The sequence below is a fragment of the Lissotriton helveticus genome, chromosome 1_2, assembly GCF_964261635.1.
Source record: "Lissotriton helveticus chromosome 1_2, aLisHel1.1, whole genome shotgun sequence".
In the NCBI taxonomy this organism is placed as follows: Eukaryota; Metazoa; Chordata; class Amphibia; order Caudata; family Salamandridae; genus Lissotriton; species Lissotriton helveticus.
Window position 1 is genome coordinate 180977230 of NC_136058.1, and position 21381 is coordinate 180998610.

General features: G+C 46.2%; 1 protein-coding gene across 1 annotated transcript in view; it reads left to right on the forward strand.

Moving 5' to 3' along the window:
• NRDC (nardilysin convertase) overlaps positions 1 to 21381 on the forward strand; it is a 2150332-nt gene that overhangs the window by 2082530 nt on the left and 46421 nt on the right. The window contains exons 30-31 of the mRNA XM_078670713.1: positions 12473 to 12589; positions 13329 to 13418. Coding sequence (XP_078526839.1) covers positions 12473 to 12589; positions 13329 to 13418 — 207 coding nt within the window. The remainder of the gene's footprint in view (positions 1 to 12472; positions 12590 to 13328; positions 13419 to 21381) is intronic.

A 21381-nucleotide genomic window follows, 5' to 3' on the forward strand; every position in this document is an offset into this window, starting at 1 on the left:
CTGAGGCTATGGTAGTGGTCAAGTGTGGGCGTCAATCCACTTCCTCAAGGCACCCATGCCTATTGGAAGTCGGTACCCCATTCCAACCACCGTGTGTATCCAACCAGTGGTTGGGTAACCTTCCCCAGCCACCCTTCCTCTCCGGGATCCTTCTCCAATTCCCTCCCAAGTTCGTATAAGGATGGGGTGGGTAGAAATAAGTGAGGGGTCTGGATGCTATTGGTGAATCTGTGCTATAGTAATTCCAGGAATGAATGGCATGAGCAGTATTAGGGTCCTCAAAGGAGACAATCACGCAGTCGCCATTGACGGACTAGTGCGTGGTACCTACCCATGGCACCCTACGCACCATAAGGATTTTACTCCTTAGGTGGTTAGGTATTGGCCTATTTACACTGAGCCAGTGGGTCACTTTGTTCTTTAATGAAGCAAAGTCCTCCTGCTGATTAGAGGTCAGTTCTGTGACCCCTGTCAGAACCACTACATAGGATCTTACCTCAGGGGGAAGATCAACATAACCCCTAGGGCGAGTGTTTTTGGTGTTAACTCTCTGGGTTGTGGGATGGTTGAAATTACAACCATTATATCTCGGGTTAGACTGATCTATCATGGGTGGTGCTGGTTGGCCTGCCGTGACTGGAGTTGGTGGTAGATTATCAGCCGCCAAATGGTTGGTGGCCATCGGTGCCCTATTAGTTGGGACATGTGTGTTGACCTTGTACCGTGGTTTTGGAATCGGTTTGGTTTCTGGGATAGCAGTGGTGGTAACAACTGCGGGTACAACAGCAGGAGGGAATGGGGTGTCATTAGTAGATACCACAGGAATAGCCTTCGGGGGGCCACCGGGATAGCAGCAGCTGGGGTTATAGCATCAGATGGTACTGTGGTGGTATAAGTTTCATGTGAACAAGCTGATTTTATGTTCTGCATGCTAATGGTTGCCAAGTTCAGGATGCTTTTTTCAGTTTCCAGGAGCTGAGTTTCAATATGTGAGAGTCTCACTTCTAAGGGGGAGAGCAATTTTTTTAGTGTTTCCCACACAATTGTTAAAAACTCAACATCCTTCCCTTTTATAGTGCAAAGTGGGACCCCAGTAGTATCACTTTCTTTTGTGAGGTTATCATTTTCATGTATGACTACCAGTTGTGGAGGGGTGACTTCTGGACTCGCTTCAAGAGGTTGGTTGGTGGTCACTAGAAAGGGATCTAGGAATAGCTGGGATGGTGCCTTAGTTACGAACTGGGCCTTCGCTATCTTGGCCTTTTTTCTTGAGTATGCCGAGATGTTACTACGCTTCCTTTTATTTAGTGGACCGTTTTGTGGGGTTACAGGTTTCCCTCCTTTTGGGGGTGAACATTTGCAATTTTGCGCCGTTGCCAATAGACCCTCCTCGGCCTCCTTCTCCTGCCCGAGGATTTCACCCGGTTGAGATTGTGATGAATTAATAGTTTTTAGGGGAGACCCCCCCTGCGATGTAGGTGTATTAGCTATATGTGACTGGTGAATGTCTGCAAGTGTAATGATTAAATTAGGGTCAGGTCCTAGTGGACGAACAGGTGTTTTAGCCCAGGCAATGGGCCCTAGGGAGGATCTTTTGGCTGCAGTTAACTCCTGTGACAATCTTCTTGCAGCGTCTAATTCAATAGACACCCTGTGCTGCATTTTGGCGATCTCAGTGTCAATCGCTGTGTTGGTCCGGGTAATAAAATCGTCTAAAGTGCCGTTTTTCAATTTGGATTTGGCCGCTCTATCTCTGAACTCGCGGGTTGACATGATGTTTAAACAAAGTATTATAATCAGCAAAGTGGTGTCCGTAGGGGAGGGCGGTGAAACCAAGTGGGGTGGCCCAGTCCAGTCTCTACCCGCCTCTAACGGCCTCAAACGGCCCGCTCTTAGCCCGGTCTTCGCCCCGAGCTGCGTCCCGCGCTGCGGGAGTCGGAGGCTTGATAAAGGGGGCGTGATAGGCGGGGGGCGGGCCAGCAGGGAGAGCGGACCGGATGGTGGTAAACGGTCTCGCAGGGACTCCTGGTTGATGGAGTCCCCGCACGCTCGCAGCCCCGCCGAGCCTCAAGCCCTGAACCGCCTTACCACTCCTGATCTTCAAGTGATAAGGCCCCACACACTCCAAGACGCTGCGGCACCCGCGAAGCGGGTGCGGCGAGGTGTGGGAAGATGAACTTGGAAATCGCCTCCTGTGCAAGCCTCCTCCGTGTGCAAGCCTCCTCCGTGTGCAAAGAGTCTGTGTCCCAACGAGGGAAGGTGAAGGGTGATGTTAAGTATCCTCAGGTGGGCGGGGGGCGGGCCAGCAGGGAGAGCGGACCGGATGGTGGTAAACGGTCTCGCAGGGACTCCTGGTTGATGGAGTCCCCGCACGCTCGCAGCCCCGCCGAGCCTCAAGCCCTGAACCGCCTTACCGCTCCTGATCTTCAAGTGATAAGGCCCCACGCACTCCAAGACGCTGCGGCACCCGCGAAGCGGGTGCGGCGAGGTGTGGGAAGATGAACTTGGAAATCGCCTCCTGTGCAAGCCTCCTCCGTGTGCAAGCCTCCTCCGTGTGCACTTACTTAGTATATGGTTTGTCGTGCCCCTAGGGCACCATTGTAATTTCGTGCAACTTGTAGTGTTTTTCGTAAGAGATTGTCATGTGCTTAGCCCTCTGACCTCATAAAGAGTTCAGAGGTGTTGTTATTAATAAATAGACTGTTTATTCTCATAACAACCTGTGTGGTGTCCTTTCATCTGTTATTCAAGGGGTTATATTGTGGTAAAACAGCTGGCTTCACATGCCAAAAGAGTTTAGCCTAAGACTGCTTTGTCCATGCTACCATTAGGATAGCTGGTCTATAAGGTTAACTTACAACCAATCACCATAAGGGTTGTTTGGACTGATACAAGGTGATCACTAGAACTAGTGAGCATCATATATCAGGCCAACTTCTCACAGTAGGGACTAGGGCTACCTGTACCATTGGCTGCTTGGACTTGGGTTGGGACTACTGGTAGGGCTAGGGCCTTTATTGGACGTAGAGATCAGGGTTTTTGAACTGATTGGGTGCTTGGACTAGGGCTAAGATTGGCAGTAAGGTCCTGGCCTCCTATTGTTTCTAGATTTTAGGGCTAGTGTTGTGATTGGATAGTGTTAGGGCTAGGGTTCCCATTGGCTGAAGGGGTCACCTGATTACTAGGGCTATAAAAAAGGCCTGGCTTAGGGCGTCTCAGCTAAGGGCGGAGAGAACAAGGGTAGTTTGCTGTTTGAGCCTGTTAAGGGCGGAGAGGACAAGGGCAGTTGCCTGTTTGAGCCTGTTAATGCCGGAGAGGACAAGGGTAGTTGCCTGTTCGAGACTGGTCGGGACTAGGGCCAGAAATGCTGTCTTCCAATGCACTACCCTATCTCTCATCCTATACATCTATCAATATATCCTTACATCCACTCTCCCATTCATCCAAAACCCCATTCCACTTCTATGATCGCCAAAACAACCATTTATAGACTCTCTCCTGCTCTACCCCTCCTTGCATCATCTGACACCTCTTTTTACTACACCGATTTCCTAAAACAAACCTTACTAAACTCTCCCCTCTGACTCCTCCCTTTCAAAACTCCTTTTTACTCATCCAAAAGCCTTCTCCTACTGCTAAGACCTAAAACAAAAAAAATCCTTCACTCTTTTATCCCTCCACTATACTTTTCAATCAAAATTAACAGACTAACATGTTCACTTCTCAAATTCCATTTTCAACTATACTAATATACTGCCCCAATAACTGAATAACATATCTACTACTCAAATTACTTCATATTTATACTATACTAATTTTCACACTAATCCTTTATGGGTTCCGGAGTGGCGTGCTACTCGCCAGAAAAGCGCTTCAACACCCATCAGGGGTAACAAGTGCTATATGAATGCTAATCTTCCTTCCACTTTTATCCCTCCGCTATCCTTCTCACTCCAAGTAACAGACTAATATCCACCACTGAAATTACCTCATATTTCACCATATTAATTCACCACTAATCCTTTATAGGCTTCCTGAATAGTATGCGTCAACAAGCGATAAATAAATACAAACCTTTGTCCTCCTCTATCCTTCTGCTATCATTCTGCATCCAAATAATTGACTAACCAATCCACCACTTAAAATGTACTTGCATGTTTCACTATACTAATTCAACACTAATTCTCAATGGGTCCCGGAGTAGTGTGCTACCTGCCGAAAAAGCGCTTCGACGACTCATCAGGGGTAGTAAGAGCTATATAAATGCAATTACAATACAATATAATACAATCTATCAACGTGCAGAGGTGCTGCAGCTGAAAAGTTTCCAGATCCAGTCTGGCGACTGGAGAAAATTCAATAGTTAAGCAATCTGTGGCTAGACTAGGTCTCTACTAGATAATGCATTACAGAAGGTAAGTAACTTGTTCATTTGTTAGAGTCCCATCCTGATCATTTGGCTTTAATTCAATAGGAATTATTGGCATGCTCGAGGGCAGTTTTAGTGCCTCCATGTCATTTTCCCAAGCATTCTAAGAGAAGTGTATGGTTTATTGTATCATCGACTGCAAAAAAAGTCAGACAGGGCAAGAATTTCTGGTCCATCTTTGTGAAGGAAGGCAAATCTTCTGTGAAATATAGAATTGCTTAAAGTACAGCTTTAAGATATAGGTTATTCCCCACAATGTTGTCTACAAAATCTACACCCTTATCCTTTTTTGAAGAAACAAGTTTCCATATTCATTTGTTTTCTTTACTGTGTTATAATTCTATTTAATGAAAGATATTGCTGTATTGTTTTCAGTTAATCTATTTTCTTTCACATAATATCCACCTAAGGCCTCGGCCTCTCAGTATGCACAGTTTTCTTATCAAATAAGCAATTGATCATTTCATTTGGCACACTTTTTCTTTCTTCAAGAGAAAAAGTGCAATGCGTTTGCTAAATTGCAATCAATATATGTAGTACCTAATACCTCAAACTTTAGTTTAATGACTGCAGTATTGTGTTATAGCCCATAGCAGGTAAGGAGCGGCTGCTATGTTTTAGATCTGTATATTGATTTTAATGTGCTCTACTGAAATTGAACACAAGGTACACTTCAATGTTCAAAGAAAAAGCATATTTTGAGGTCAATGTTGACTGTGACTGCTTTAATATGGCTAATTCTGTCATTTGATAAGCCCTTGACTTCCTTTGATCAACACATGATTGTGGGGTAATTTATTCACATACAATTTAACAAACTACTTACTTTTTTTATTTTTTATTTCAAGTCGTTTTTATTGAAGTAGAAAATCAAAAGTAAAGACAATACAGTAATTCTTCCGTTACAGGGATGATTCGATTCAGTTATCGCTGAACAATTACAAAAATGCAAATCATATTAAGTAAATCAACTCTTGCTTGCATCATTGATATACAGATATATACATAATACTCAATGTGTGGAGGAAGGCTCTAGTGGATGACAACAAACGAGCTCTCAAAAGCCACAGACCAATGTAACAAGACCATCATATAATGCATCAAGGTGGCTCATAGTGAAATGAGGATGCGTCTAGTGATTTCCACAGCTTTCTATTAGACGGACTCCATGTAGATGCTTGTAGTGCCGGATTATTAGCACCTCTCAGAAATGACAACCACTCTTGCCAGATTTTGAAGGTTACCACATTGGCACTTTTCCATTTGCATAGGACCACTTTACACGCCAATGTTAGCATTAAGTCCAAAAGCAGGCGATCTTGGTCATTTGATAGCTGTGGGTCAAGCGCCCCTAAAATTACGTATACAAAGTCCTGTACAGGCCTTATCTTGAACACGTGGTAAATGCAGTCAAATATTTTCCCCCAGTATACTCTTAGAGAAGGACAGTTGAATAGCATGTGGGCAAGATCACCAGAACCTGACTGGCAGTTCCAACATGTAGGTGAATCCCTTAATTTACATTTGAAAAGCTTATCCGGAGTCCAAAATGCCCTGTTAATTAGCATGTATTTTGTTTGGAATAGGATGGGTGATACTTTGTGGGCAAGGGCCATCTTATGAATCACATCCCAATCGAAAGCTATTCCTGTTAGATTCGGTTCAGCCTCCCATTTCGATTCCACCTGTCTGTGATTTTTCGTGGGCAAGGGCAATAATAGTTTATACACCTTAGAAACGAAGTGACCCGCATACAAAAGACGTGGGAGATGAGTTACTAACCATGGTGTATAGGGAGAGAAATTACGAGCAGTTAATATCGCTTTGATTTTCAAGAAATCATAAAAATCCATCGTAGTAAGATCATACTTCCGTTGCAAGGTCGAGAACGGGAGTGGATCTTTATCGTCGTACAGATCCCTCGCCAAGTTAATGCCCTTCTCGGACCATGAGTCCCAGAAGAGTTTACTGCCATTATGTTTTAGATAGGGATTTCTCCACAGGGACATAAAAGATGATTTAGCGAATGTCAACTTTGTTTTATGTGTTTGGTCGAGTCTAAGCAAAGCCCGCCTAGTATTTAACATTATATATTTGGAGTGTGGTAAATGTGACAGGTCCATAGTAAGTAGGGTTTCAAGAGGAGCATGACCCACTAGTGATTTCTCAATATTAATCCATATTGGTGTATAGATTGGGGATTTTGTCAACCACTGAGCTCCTTGTTTACAAAGAAAGGCTGTCTGATAGTTCCTGAACGAGGGGAGACCCAGGCCGCCTTTATCTTTTGCAGCTTCTTTAGTGATACCCTGGCTTTCTTACCCCGCCACAGGAAACTACCAAACAGCTGATCTACCTTAGTAACAAAGTTGTTCGAGAACGTCATAGGGAGCATGCTGGCCAGATAATTAACCAACGGAGTAGACATCATTTTGAGCGTCTCCGCTCTACCCCACCAGGAGAGGAATTTTGGAGACCACCCTTCCAGCAATGTGGATATCTTTTTAAGAGTCAGTTCTTCGTTTATTCTCAGGGTGGAGATCAAATCTTTATCAAAGTCTAACCCCAGATATTTAAAGCACTTAGGCTGCCATGTAAGACCGGAGTCCCCAATGATTCCTTTATCACCAATATTGTTCAAGAGTTTGACCTCTGTTTTGTCTTTATTGAGTTTATAACCAGAAACTCTGGAGAATTCCTCGATATCAGTCATGAGTGCAGGTATGGCCTCCTCAGCTCTCTCTGACAGAACAAGCACATCGTCGGCATACGCCGTTAATTTAACCGTGCAATCCCCAAATGGAATGCCTGCTATGTTCGGGTCATTCCTTATATGATACAAGAATGGCTCAATTGCCAATAAGAACAATGAAGGAGACAGGGGGCAACCCTGCCTCGTGCCTTGTTTTAAACAGAAGGCGGAGGAGAAAGACCCACCCGCCCTAACTCTCGCTGAAGGGCAGCAGTATAAGGACATTACCAGTCTTGTGAATGATTCCCCTAAGTTAAATTTGTGTAGAACTGCTTCAAGGAAGGACCAGTCAACCTTGTCAAAAGCTTTTTCAGCATCTAGTGTTATTGCTGCTGTGGGTGTATCTAGGAATTTCACCTTTTCTAAGACATGTGCCAGAATGCTTGTATTGTCACTGGACAACCTATTTTTAAGGAAGCCTGCTTGAGATGGATGGACTAACTGCGGAAGGACCTTCTGGAGGCGGGCGGAAAGTATCATAGCCAGGATCTTACAGTCTATATTAATCAGTGAAATAGGCCTATAATTTTTCGGGCGCGACGGGTCTTTCCCATCTTTAGGGAGTACTGAAATTATTGCTTCTGCCAGTGTGCCTCTGACCTCACCTGAGGTATTTATTTCTTGGAATAGATGTAGGAGGGGCTCGACTAATAAGGAGGGGAAGGATTTATAAAATTTAGCCGTGAAGCCATCAGGGCCTGGTGCCTTTCCTGTTTTCAGACTTTTAATTGCATTCTCTATTTCTAGAGCACTAATTGGGCCATTGAGACTAACCTGATCCTCAGCAGAGAGCTGTGGGAGATCACATTCATCTAAATAACTCCTAATCCTGACTTCCTCCACCGTTTTATTCTTTGCATAAAGGTCTTCGTAGAATACTCTGAACACTTCTGTTATTTTATCTGGGTCCGAATGTGAGGACCCTGGGGCATCTTTAATGACACTAATAGAATTCTTCTGGACCTTAAACTTCAAGTACGAGGCTAGGCTCTTGCCAGCTTTATTAGACTCGCAGAGCTTATATCTCCTTCTTCTATCAAGCCAAACTCCCGCTCTCTCGCTAACTATTTTATTGTATTCATATTTTTTATTCGCCAAGGCATAAAGAGACAAATCATCCCTATCCTTCAAATGTTTACTCTCCAGGTTTACAATTTCACTCTCCAAGGACTCCAAATTCGCATTATAATTTTTGTTAATTGCTGACCTGATTTTGATACACACTCCCCTTATGGTACTTTTCAAGGCATCCCATCTAATGAGATCAGATGTGTCCCCCTCTTTGTTAACCTGCAGATAAGAAGAGATCGCAGCTTGTATTGTGGACCGATGCTGATCATTATTCAGGATTTCATCATTCAGGCGCCAAGACGTCTGACGAGAGGAGGGTTTGACATTAGCAATGGTTAAGGAGATGCAAGAGTGATCAGACATTACTCGGGGTTCTATGGTAGTAGACTCTATTCTAGGGACCCCGTTCTGTGTTAAGAGGATGTAATCGATTCGGGAGTACGAATCATGTGGTGCGGAGTAGAAAGTATAGTCTCTCCCTGTGGGATTTTGAAGCCTCCATGCATCCACCAAGTGAAAGCGTTGACACAAATTGAGGAAAGCTTTATGTGATTTATTTGTTTTAAAGGGACAATGGGAGTCTCTATCCAAAGTTGCATCCATTGGAAGATTGAAATCCCCGGCCAATATATGAACAGCATTATCCGGGATATTTTCAATATGCTTATTCAGATCCTCCCAGAAATTGAGTTCACTGGTGTTAGGAGCATATATGTTTGTGACATAAAACTCTGTATTGTCCCTACTTAGTTTGGCCGTGACCCACCTCCCGTCTACACTCGTTTCGGAAGACAGAAGCTCTACCTTAGATTTCTTCGCAACAAGTATCAAAACACCATTCTTTTTGTTCACCGCCTCTGCGCCCACAACCTCATTATAAAACTTATTCCTCAGGTGGTAGAACTGCTTAGCCTCAAGCTTCGTCTCCTGTAGCAAAACAATGTCACCTTTCAATCTCCGTACATAGTCTAAAATCTTTCGTCTCTTGACAGGTTGGTTCAGACCTTTAACATTAAGAGATAATATCTTCAGTTTGTCCACATTACATACTCCCAACGGAGTATTAATTGTACTATGTGACATCAGTAGATCGTACCTTCATAGCAATAGTTATATATCTCACATGGTACAAACAGTAGCATGACAAAGAAACAGGGCCCATATGTACGTTAGTATTATAGTAGAGTCTACCACCTCCCCCACCACCGAGCACTAAAGCAATGAAGACTATGCAAGCACGAAGAAGCAAAAGCAAAAAACATAGAACACACATCCCGACCCAAAATCCCCTCAACCCCCCACCCTCCCCACCCCAACTGTACGTAGTAGGCATGGTGACTGGAGAGAGACCGCAATGCATCCTCCCCGTGCGTGTACATTTCAGAAAAAGTTTGGAACAAAGGAACTATCACAGCCGATCTGTGGTATGCTGCTAACCAGGATCACATAGGCAAACCAACATCTAGGGACCAACATCTAGGGACTTCTCGAGAAAGAATCGTGGATATCATAGCTTCCTGCTGGTCTCAGAGCGAATTACGAAAACAACAACATGACCAACTATCGTAACCCTTCGTAATACCACATGTTAAGCGTACTCACTGGTAGTCAGATTCTCATTACCTGACGCACAACATATTAGCAGGCAATAATGGAAACATTCTTCACATCAAAAAGATCAATAACAGTTGCAAACAACAAAAAGGCCACTCAATGGTGAGTGAACTTAAGCAGAGACTAGTACTCTCTTTCAATACACCTCCACAGTAAGGGAGAGGAGCACATATGAAAATTGCGTGTAATGCGTGGGCAAAGATCGTTCACTTGTAACCTGAGGCCGAGGCCTGGTCCGCTGCACCCTCGGGGTTGCTTGTTTCCATGTCTAAGTCTTCAGGGCCATCTAGCATGCGTTTCAGTTTCAGGGCATCTGAAAAAATGTGCGGAGAACCTTGGATAATCACACGATACTTTGCTGGGCCCATAAACCCATATTGAAAGCCCCTTTTCTTCAACTGCGGCCGGAGTGCCAAGAACGCCTTCCTGACGTCCACCGTCACTTTACTATAATCCTGTGAAATGTAGATTTTAGCAGATTTCCACAGAATATGGTTGTTTTTCCGCATAAAGCTTAGAATTTGCTCTACATGCTGGTAGCGTAGTGGGTTACAAACAATAGCTCTAGGGCCTTTTTGATTCTTGTTTATTCTGCCCGGCACTCTATGGGCCCTATCAAATTCCAGCGGGTGGTGAAAGGTCATGTTAGTAGCTTGGGTGAACCAAGATTCCAAAAAGGCCACACAGTGCCCATGTTGATCCTCCGAACCTTCCGGAATTCCAAAAATACGTAGATTCCCCCTTCTGTTCCTGTCTTCCAACTCAGCGAGTTTCCGTGTTGTTTGGTCCGCAGCTATGCATAGACGTTTAATGGCATTACATGACTTGACTTCCATGTCCTCGAGTCTGCTAATCCTTGATTCTGCTTCTACCAGCTTTGCATTGGTGTCGCGGTTATCTTGCCTGATCGCCGCTGCTTCTTCTTTGGTTGCTTTTGCCAGATCCCCCACTTCATCTAATCTGTTAAGTATCATGTCTATCGGATCAGGGTTGCCTTTTCCCCCTTTGCTGGGTGAATTCGGATTCGACTGGTCAGATTTAAGCCTCTTCAGGCTTTTCGCTAGTTCTTTGTTATCTGCCATGGCTGCTTGTAGCGTAGACTCCTTGATCGTTATGGACGGTCTCCCTATACCTCCAGCCGTCCCCTATGGAGTGCTTGCGGTCGCTGGCCTCTCCGGCTCCTTCTTCTAGCTTAATACAATTAAATGCACAGATATCAATTAACTCCACCCAAGAGCTGATAGGATGTTCGCTCTACCTGTACTCTTCCTGTGTTTGTTTAGTCGCCGTGAGGAAGTGCGCACTTTCATATGAGTCCGGAAGCTTGCGCCGCCATTTTGGGAGCCACCATGTGCGTGTAAGGCCTTGCACGAGTAGGTACACGTTCTTAGCCTGACTGTTGCATTTATTCTAATTTGTGTTCCGACCAGCTGAATTGCGTAGCCACTTGATGCATCCGTGTAGTAGGAGCGAGCCACACAGGTCTAAGTCCAGACATCCACTGATTTTTAAGTCTAGAGCCTCAAAATGCAGCTCAGGACTCAATCGCAGGTCTACAAGCCCCCAAACAGTGACTCCACAGCCATTTACCCAGCAAAGCAGTCCCTGTTTTCATAAGCCATACCAATCACTGCCGTTTTATTTAATATTGCTGTTTCCGGTTTGAGAACTTACTTCTGCACTGTCTTATACTCATGCCGATATTACCACTATTGTGAAAATTGTACATGCGCCAGCCGCTACTGATTCGATGGGTGCACCGACCTTATTACTTCCTCTCATAACGTACGTCGGTTAACAACAGCGCCTGAGCCAGACATTGCAATTCGTAAGATCAAGCCGCCCTCTTTTGGTCGCTAGCGGCGCACATCTTTGTCTTTCACTAGCTGGGGGAGAATCGGCGTTAAACACATCTTGCTCCTCGGGCGCCGATGCACTTCAATGAGGAACAGAGATTCCCCGTTTAAAAAGTGTGTGCCGCCATTTTGTGTGCGCGAGTAGCGCCAGTGGTTCCTCACGGTTCTGATGTTGCCGGATAACGATTGTATTACTCACGATTTCCCTCTGAGTACTGTCCTTCCACCGCCGCTCCCAGCGATCATTATCAACTCCAGTCGGATTCCTTGTGTTTCCGTCCGCCGACAATCTGGGAAGCCACGCAGTTTCTTTGTCCGCCTCATTCACTGCAGCCACCGGAGCGGAACATTCGGGGCGGCCGAAACACCACTTCCCAGCCTCAGAAATCCTCGAGCGTGCCCTCTAAATGCTCCTCTCACATTCCGGTTACCGATTCATCGACCTGTATCGGTGCTGGAGCGGCAAAACACGTCCCACATCCAATTATCGACCACCGCACGGGCAGAGAGAATCACAGAGCCGCCATCTCTCTCGGCGTCCAAACCACGCCCCCAACAAACTACTTACTTTAACATTTTTATGATAACTTATGTAAAGGATTGGAAAAGGGAAACACGCTCTTCCAACAAATGCTGTCTGGTGACTTCTGAGAGGTAGATAAACATTCAAACTCATGTGTTTTGTCTTAGTCTGTAAAATTCAAAAGTGTATCACCTTGGTAAAACATTCAATTATTTGTGTTTTCACAGGTTTCCGCACTCATTAAGCTGAAAGAGTGTGAGGACACCCATCTTGGAGAGGAGGTGGACAGAAACTGGGGTGAAATTGTAACACAGCAATATCTCTTTGACCGACTTTCACATGAGGTAGTTTATTGAATTCAATCTTGCAGTTCTTGATACTAGAATCCATACCACTATAGACCTCTGTGCTATTGTAACTTATCCTCTATGGTGTCTTGTGCAATCAGTTTATGGTACTCATCAATAGGACCAATTTAGGTTTTTATTATGAACTTATGCAATAAAAATGTATACGGTCAGAGACTGCGCACTAGATGAATATTTTCACTCTACGCTCCAAGCTCTCTCAGTAGCACAGGAAGGTCTTGATAAAATGTAATCTTCATCTTGGTGGTTTAAACTTCAAATAATTGTTTTCCTGAAGAAATTATGACCTTTGGCAATATTGAGCTTCTATTTTAGGAATGGTGAATGCTTTAAGTAAATAGCTTTGATCCAAATACAACACTATTTACATTTGAAGCTAATTTCCAGGTGTTAAAAGTGATTGCATTAGTTAATAAATTTAAAAAACACTTTCACAGTTTGGTAAATATTTATGGGATGAAATTTGACATTCTAGAATCTGAGAAAAACGCAAACTTCCATATTGAATTTCCCAAAAATAATACAAGCTTAGCATGTACAATTAACAATTTTTATATTTTTAAAATGTTCCACACAATGAAAAGACTTGACAATGGGTTCATCCGTTTGATTGCTCATGCATTATTGTTTTAAATTGTGTGCAGCTAAGGAAGTGGTAAAGCAAATATGGCAGCCAGTAAAAGAGATTTGTTTTAACTATTTTTTTTTCTTTCAGATTGATGCTCTAAAGACATTCTCAAAGGCTGAGATGGTTAATTGGTTTAAGTCTCATAGAGGACCTGACAGTAAAATCCTCAGTGTGCATGTGAGTATTATACTGGCGCTGCATGTGTTCCTTCAGAATAAATGCTGTCCTTCAAAAATCAAATTACTAAGCCACCATAGTTAGGGAGAACTCCACTCCGCAAACACTGTCTTTATACTTTGCATCAGCCTTCTTTTTTAACTGTGCTTTATTGCAGACCGACTGCAGTACACCCAGAATTTATAGTAAAATGCATACAATATATATGTTTTTCACCTTTTCAGCATTCTACTAGCATCCACCTTACACCTTGTGACTACTGTAGAATCCATAGTAGTCACAGATACAGCAATCATGCTGACCCTCACCTGCTATAACATTATACTCTGTATCTACTCATTGACCTATCATGATCAACACTGGTTCTCTTCCAGGGGATCCTCATCAATAGTCATAAGCACATGAATATTCCCGCCCATGTGCGGTACCCCGGAAAACATATATCATATATATGTAGCTCTACATATATGTATATATACATATATAAACACCCACAATGCAGTCCTCTCTGGAAGAACTGAACAATGCTGCAATAGAAAACCTTTGCACATAAACATTCCAATAAAAAGCAGGTAGAAAGAAAAAACCTTTGTAAACTGCTTTATTATACAGTAGAAAAGGTAATCCTGCAAGGAAAATGAAAGCATTGTCAGCACATAGGCTGCATTGTAGAACAAACCATAGAGTAGAAAGCTGAAAAGCTAACTCATATAGACAGTAACAGAAAACTGGCACCGTGCCTTTAAGGCAGCCATGTCCCCTAGCTCCCATCATGCCTCAGGGGTGACAGTTAGGTCAGTTGTTCTTTCCGGCACCTTCTGACAGGACCCTGGTCTCTACAGCTCTACTTCTTTCTGATTTTTTTGTCAGAAATTACTTCACTTTTTGAGGTTAAACCTCTTTACTTCGACATTTTTTCTCTGTTAAAGTGTTTTTCAACTGTTTTTTAAGGGTTTTGGCATTATTTTCCATTCAGAAATGCCTTCCCTTTTTGATGCTTGCCCCTCCTCTGGCAAAAAGAAGGCAAAAACAGACTCTCATTTAGTCTGTACTTTGTTTGCCTTCAGATCATGATCCTCACACCTGCCAGCATTGTAAACTCCTGTCCAAGAGAACTTTGAAGGACAGAGAGATGATTCACCTCTATGGCCTTGCAGAGAGAAGAAGATCATCCTCTACAGGCAGGTCACCGCTGAGGAAGAAGAAGGGGAGAACATTGGCGTCGGGCTTGGCGCCTCAAATCCCTTCTTCAGCGACGAAAACGGCGACAAAAAGACCATCAGCGGCGGGCTCGTCGTCGAGAGAAGAACGGTTGTCGTCGAGGATCACAGGTACGTCGCGACCTCCGCTGTCGTCAACCGGGCGACAATCGACATTGAGGTAGCGGTCTCCGTTGGTGCGGGCTCGCACAACGTTGAGAGATAGGTCTGTCGTCGACGTCGAGTCGGCGTTCAACGTCGAAACATGCTCCGTCGTCGCAGAGTCTTCGGCAATCGACGTCTAAGCGTAGAACTCCGTTGACGTCAACCAGGCGATTGTCGACGTCGAGTCAGGCTCCGCCGTTGCAGGACCATCAGCGAACGGCATCGAAGCATACCTCTCTGTCGACTTCGTCCAAAAGGCGTTCGACGTCGAGACACGTACCATCCCCTCCGTCGGCGTCAAGACGGCATTTGACGTCAAGGTCCAGATCCCCTTTGAGGCAACAGTCGACGTGGAGACCAAGGAAGTCAACGTCAAGGGATCGTTCGACGTCGAGAAGGGTTTCTGCGTCGAACAGGTCATCGGTGGGCCGCAGGCACGCTCTTCGCCTAGGGCAAGATCAAGAGGCTCCAGTCATTCGGCGTAACATCATGCAACGTCGAGGTATTCAAGATCGACGTCAAGGAGACGTTCGAGATCCAGAGTCTCCCCCATTATGGTGACGCAGAGCAGGTCCACGTCAAGACAGACGTCTCATCGCTCTTCGCGACGGCGGTCGCGCTCAAGAATACATGGGGCCTTTTCGCATTCCGTCCAAAGTTCCCCACAGACAATTGCCTCGTCTCGCAGTGTATCTGTGCAGTTCAGAGGTCCTGCAAGTTCTCCTTCCAGAAGTCCTCATAGGAGACAGAAATCCCCTTCGGTTCACCTCTCTCCCTGGTGGCTGCAACCACTACATGTATGGAAGTCAGCATCGGCGGGTGGAGCACAAAAGGCAGCTGTATACTCAAGCCCTTTAGATAGGTCTTCTTTGCAGCGCTTGGTGCGAAAAGCAGACATATCGCCTACCACGCGCACCAGAGAGCACTAGGGCAGGTTTCCTGACAGAAGGCCTGCGCATGGCCATCATAAAAGGCGGCGTACACCATCCTGGTCGTCAACGTCAATGCACACATCTAAAAGGGATTATTCTCCCACCCTCACGGATAGTCCTCCCAGCAGAGTGTCACCAATTGATGACGTGAATACTTTCCTCGAAGTGTTATCCAGAGGGGTGCAGAAACGGTCATTACCATGGCCACAACTCAGACGACCACGTCCATTATCTTTGAAACGCTGCACCAACGATCGGTGTCGAGACTGTTGCTCCCCTTGGTACTGGGAGTCAATGAACCGGTGATGGATGTTTTTCTGGCCCCAGCATCAGCAAAAGCAGCTCGTGCACGGATCTTAAACAAATACAAACCGGCGGCTTCGGATACTCTGTTTTTAAGATCTGATCCTCCGCCTGACTCAGTGGGGAGGATCACGGTCCTAGGAAGCTTGTTTCCGGTCCAGGCAAGGCATGGCTTGGCAGTTCGGGCTGGACTGTTCCGATGAGGCACAGGGTCAGACTGATTTGCATATGGCCATGTCTGAACTGGGGTGGCAGAGTGGGCTAAAGAACGTGATGGATTAAACCCAGATCTTTTGACTGGATGTGAGTGTTTGACTGGTTCAGATGCTCCGTCCATCACCACCCCCTTTTGTACCGCTTTGTTCGCCATAAGTTGGCAGGATATTCTCAGACGTGAGTCCCTTGCTCACTTTGCCACTGGATTCAAGCAAGCCTGGCTGAAGACGGCTGAAATGCCAGAAACCGGTTCTAGGAAGCTTGTTTCCGGTCCAGGGAAGGCATGGCTTGGCAGTTCGGGCTGGACTATTCCCATGAGGCACAGGGTCAGACTGATTTGCATATGGCCATGTCTGAACTGGGGTGGCAGAGTGGGCTAAAGAACGGTGATGGATTAAACCCAGATCTTTTGACTGGGTGTGAGTGTTTGATCTTCATCCTTCGTTCCACTTGACGAGGACAGCAAAGCCCAAGACTCTTGGGGGAGGAAAAGCCTGTGGTTCAGCTGCTGTACCCTACATGTTTCCAATGCTGCAGCCCTGTTAGGGCGATACGACAGATCGCTCTGGGACTCTTTGGATCGTTTTAAAGCAAAACTCCCGAAGGAAGACCAACAGGACATCGCAGAATTTATCCAAGAAGGGGCTTTGGTGTCTAACCAAGTGATAAGCACGGCAGCTGATGGAGTATCTCTGGCGGCTCATTCTTATGCGCATGGCGTTAGCGCATGACATTCCTCTTGGTTAGGACTCACCGCGTTGAAGCCTGATGCCCAACAACGCATACTGAATTTGCCTTTCTCTGGTACCTCTCAGTTTGGCGCCCTTGCAGACGAGGAGATGGGAAGGATGAAGGCGGAATTGGACACTTTGAAGGCAGTGTGCCTTGAAAAAAAGAAAGAATTCAAGAAGCGCTACAGGCAGTACAATTGTACAGGTAACCAGCAGAGGGTTTAAACCCCTCAATGGTCACAAAATAAACAGGGGAAATCCCAATATCAAGGCCAGCGCTCATCCAGAGGAAGAGGAGGACGCCAGCAGCAATCCTCCTCCACACCTAAAGCAGGAGGAAAGCAATGAGTCAATGCTTCCTCCAGCACTGTTGCGCACTCCAGTAGGAGGAAGTATAATGCACTATGCTCAAGAGTGGCGCACAATACCAAAAGACCAGTGGGTGCACAATATACTAGTCAATGGATACGCACTACGTTTTTGCACGGCCCCAAAAGACTATCCTCCGATAAAATCCAGACAACATCATTTGGTCCTCCTGCGTCAAGAAGTGGCGACTGTGAGAAGTTGGCCTGATATGCAGTGCTCACTATTCTAGTGAACACTATGTATCAGTCCAAACAACCCTTATTGATGTTCGGTTGTAAGTCAACCTGATAGACCAGCTATCCTAGTAGCATGGACACGTGCAGTCTTTAGGCTAAAACCCTAGAGGGCGTGTTAAGCCAGCTGTTTTACCATCACATATACCCCTTGAACACCAAGTGAAAGGACACCACACAAGTTGTTATGAAAAATAAAGTATATTTATTTATAACAAGACTACCCTGGCTCTTTATGAGACAGGGAGCTAAGCACACAACAAAACTCTTAAAGAAATACTTAAAGTCGCACAATTTACACAAATGCCCGAGGGGCACAAAAAACCATATACTATACAAGTGGAATGCGAAATACTAGCAGGTAAGTAACTATTCTCATAGGCTTTAGGATCGCTAGGACTGGACTACTGAACCTTTAGATTACAAGCAGGAGACCTAGGGACGTCGTGTGCAGAGTGGGAACTCTCACGCGTAAGGCGGGAAAGTCTATGGAGGCTAGTAAAAGCAAAGTTAGTGTTTTCGGGCGAACCCGACTAGGTAGGTCAAAAACGAAAGTGGATCTAGACACTTAGAGAGTTGGTCTACGCTGGAGCACCGGAGTACTCGGTTTACCTAGCCCAGGGGCTGCGGCTGCATAGGGTTCAAATGTCGTCGGGTTTCTTCGTTGATGAACCAGGAGCCTGAAGAAAGCAGTTGCTTGTAGGCGACCAGTGAAGAAGTTCTTGGGGATCCAAGCCTGGATCGGGGAAGAGGAAGACCTGTAAGCAGAGGGGACCAAGTTCTGAATCACTAGCCAGTGATTTAGGTGGGCACCAGAGTGGCACCAGGCGAAGTCACCTCAACCAGGTGAGTGGGCGCTGCTGGGCTCTGCAGTCTCTCGGACCAGGTGGCGTTGTCGGCGACCAGGATGGAGGTGCGAGCTGTCCCACGAAGATATCTGCTGTCGACGTCGCTGGACCTAGGATTGGGGCAACAAGTCTTGGCAAATGCAAGCCCACGCGGTGGACTTAAAATGGTGTCTGGAGTGGACCAGGAGGGTCCAGGGTGCTCCTCTGTTGGAGGGGAGCAAGGGCCAGTCTGGAGCAACCAGACCAGCGGTGTTTGTTGTCGAAATTCGTCGTCAGAGGGCCACTAGCCAACGGGCAAGCGACCTGGACAACACGGTGAGCAGCAAAGAGCAGAAGGGCCCCACGCAGATCTCGTGGATGCAGGGGAGCTGAACTTCGGTGCTGGAGCTGCTCAGGGTTGGGGCTTCTCTTACCCCAAAGCACTCGGTCGAGGGTCATTCGGGAGTCGTGCTGGGCAAGCGTCGTGCAGTCTTGAAGATGGCCGGTCCCTCGAGGTCTCGTCACACCCACGGGTCTCAGCTGGGCTGAAGATGCAGGTAGAGGTCAGAGGTGCAAGGGAAGCCGGTTCTCGTCGAGCTGGGCAGTCTTGATCCGGAGGAGAGACTTACAGCAGACCGCGATGCTTGGATGGTGCCTGCTGCTGCAGGGTGACTACTCCTTAGTCACAAGGGAGAAATCTTGAGAAGAGTCTTGAGTTCCTTTCGTGGAAAGTCGGTTCAGGATTCAAAGATGATCTAATTTGGAAGGGGGCCTGCTCCTACCTTTATCCTGCAAAAGGGGGCTGGCACGCGACTAAGTCCTGCCCTATGGGTGGGACTAGGAGGGGGGTGGTTTCACCCCTCTCCTTTGCCGGGCTTTTCCCCAGATCAGGGGCTGGAGTGCCCCTGGAACTGGTTCAAGCCGGCCTATGCATAGTGAGCACCGGGGTGCCACTTGCAGTCACCTTCCTCTAAAGCCCTGCCTACCTAGGATACACAAAATCCTGTCTGGGACGGTGCTGGCACCGCCCCTGGCAGGAAACCCTTTGTCCTTGCCTCCTGCGCTGGGAGGACTCCCAGCAGCAGGAGGGCAGACTTGTGTCTCGGTGGCAGCATCCATCTTGTGGACCTGAGGCTATGTCTGACTTTAACCGGGGTTACAGGTTACCAACATGTCGTGTTCCTCTAGAAGGGTGGAATGCTAACCCCGTCGCCAGAATTGGCGAGGGGTTAGTATTCCAATTCGTATGACACCTTACTCGACATGTTTTGATAATGTTATACCAAAGTTAGCATATGACCGCGAGGTACATAATGCACTTAAGAGTATATGGTATAGCGTTATCATGGAACAGCTATTAGGACTTGGTTCCGCAAGCTGCAAACGGGCTCAGCTCATGCCAGAGCACCATCTCACATTATTCCAAGCACTCTGCCTTCAGGATTGTTAAGGCCTGCCATAGGAGTGACTGATAGGAATAGATGTGTCCATTTCAGGGTTAGATATAGGAATACTATATCTAAAGCAAAGGGTGATTACACCACCTTGCCCCAGCTGTCAAGCAGCCAGTTGTGTCTGATTTAGTTAGTCAACTCAGGGGTGGCATAATACATGCTGCAGCCCCTGGGAGACTTCTGGGTACACCTCTGCCCTGGTTACAGGGACACAAGCGAGTCCCAGTGCCAATTCAGTAGCTGGGTACAATTGGGAGTAGAGAGATCAGCTAGGCTGTGGGTCTGATTAGCAGGCCCACAGCCAGGGAAAGTCGTAAACCAGTGAAGCAAAAAGCAAAAATCTGGGTGATCATAGGATTGCAGACCCTACTCTCCTACATGACCCCCCCCCCCCCCCCCCAACTTTGGGACAATAAGCTAACCTTGACCAGGTGACTCTTCTTGCTCTAAGTGGAAATACCTGGAGAGCCCATCAGCATTGTCATGATCAGTACCAGGTCTATGCTCCACTGTAAAATCCATCCCCTGTAGGGAAATGGACCACCTAAGTAGTTTGGGGTTTTCACCCTTCATCTGATTTAGCCATAAGAGGGGCTTGTGGTCGGTCTGAACCTTAAAGTGAGTGCCAAACAAGTATGACCGCAACTTTTTCAGGGCCCACACCACAGCAAAGGCCTCCCTCTCAATAGCTGACCAATTTTTCTCTCTGGGGGTCAGCCTTCTGCTAATAAAAGCAATGGGCTGGTCGTTACCATCAAAATTCAGCTGAGATAGAACAGCTCCCACACCCAACTCAGAAGCATCTGTTTGGACAATGAAGGTCTTGGAGTAGTCTGGACTCTTTAGGATAGGTGCTGTGCACATGGCCTGATTTAGGTCATTGAATGCTTTCTGACAGCTTGCTGTCCACTGAACTTTCTTTGGCATTTTTTTACTTGTCAGGTCATTAAGTGGAGTCACAATGGACCCATAATTCTTGACAAATTTCCTATAGTAACCAGTCAGGCCCAAGAAAGCTCGAACCTGAGTCTGGGTGGTTGGAGGAGCCCAGTCCTTGATGGCCTGTATCTTGCTCTCCAGGGGTTGAACCTGGCCTCCACCTACAAGGTGGCCCAGGTATACAACCTGTGTCTGCCCTATCTGGCACTTAGTGGCCTTGATAGTGAGACCTGCCTTTTGCAGTGCCTCTAACACTTTCCTCAGGTGGACCAGGTGATCCTCCCAGGTGGAACTAAAGACAGCTATATCATCAAGATATGCTGCACAGAAGTTATCCAACCCAGTGAGAACTTGATTCACCAGCCTTTGGAAGGTGGCAGGTGCATTTTTCAAACCAAAGGGCATTACCACAAATTGATAATGCCCACCAGGGGTAGAAAATGCTGTCTTGGGCTTGGCTTCCTCAGCTAACCTGATTTGCCAATACCCAGCTGTCAGGTCAAATGTACTTAAGTAGTTGTCAGAAGCCAATCTATCTATAAGTTCATCTGCTCTTGGTATTGGGTGGGCATCAGTCTTAGTGACTGCATTGAGG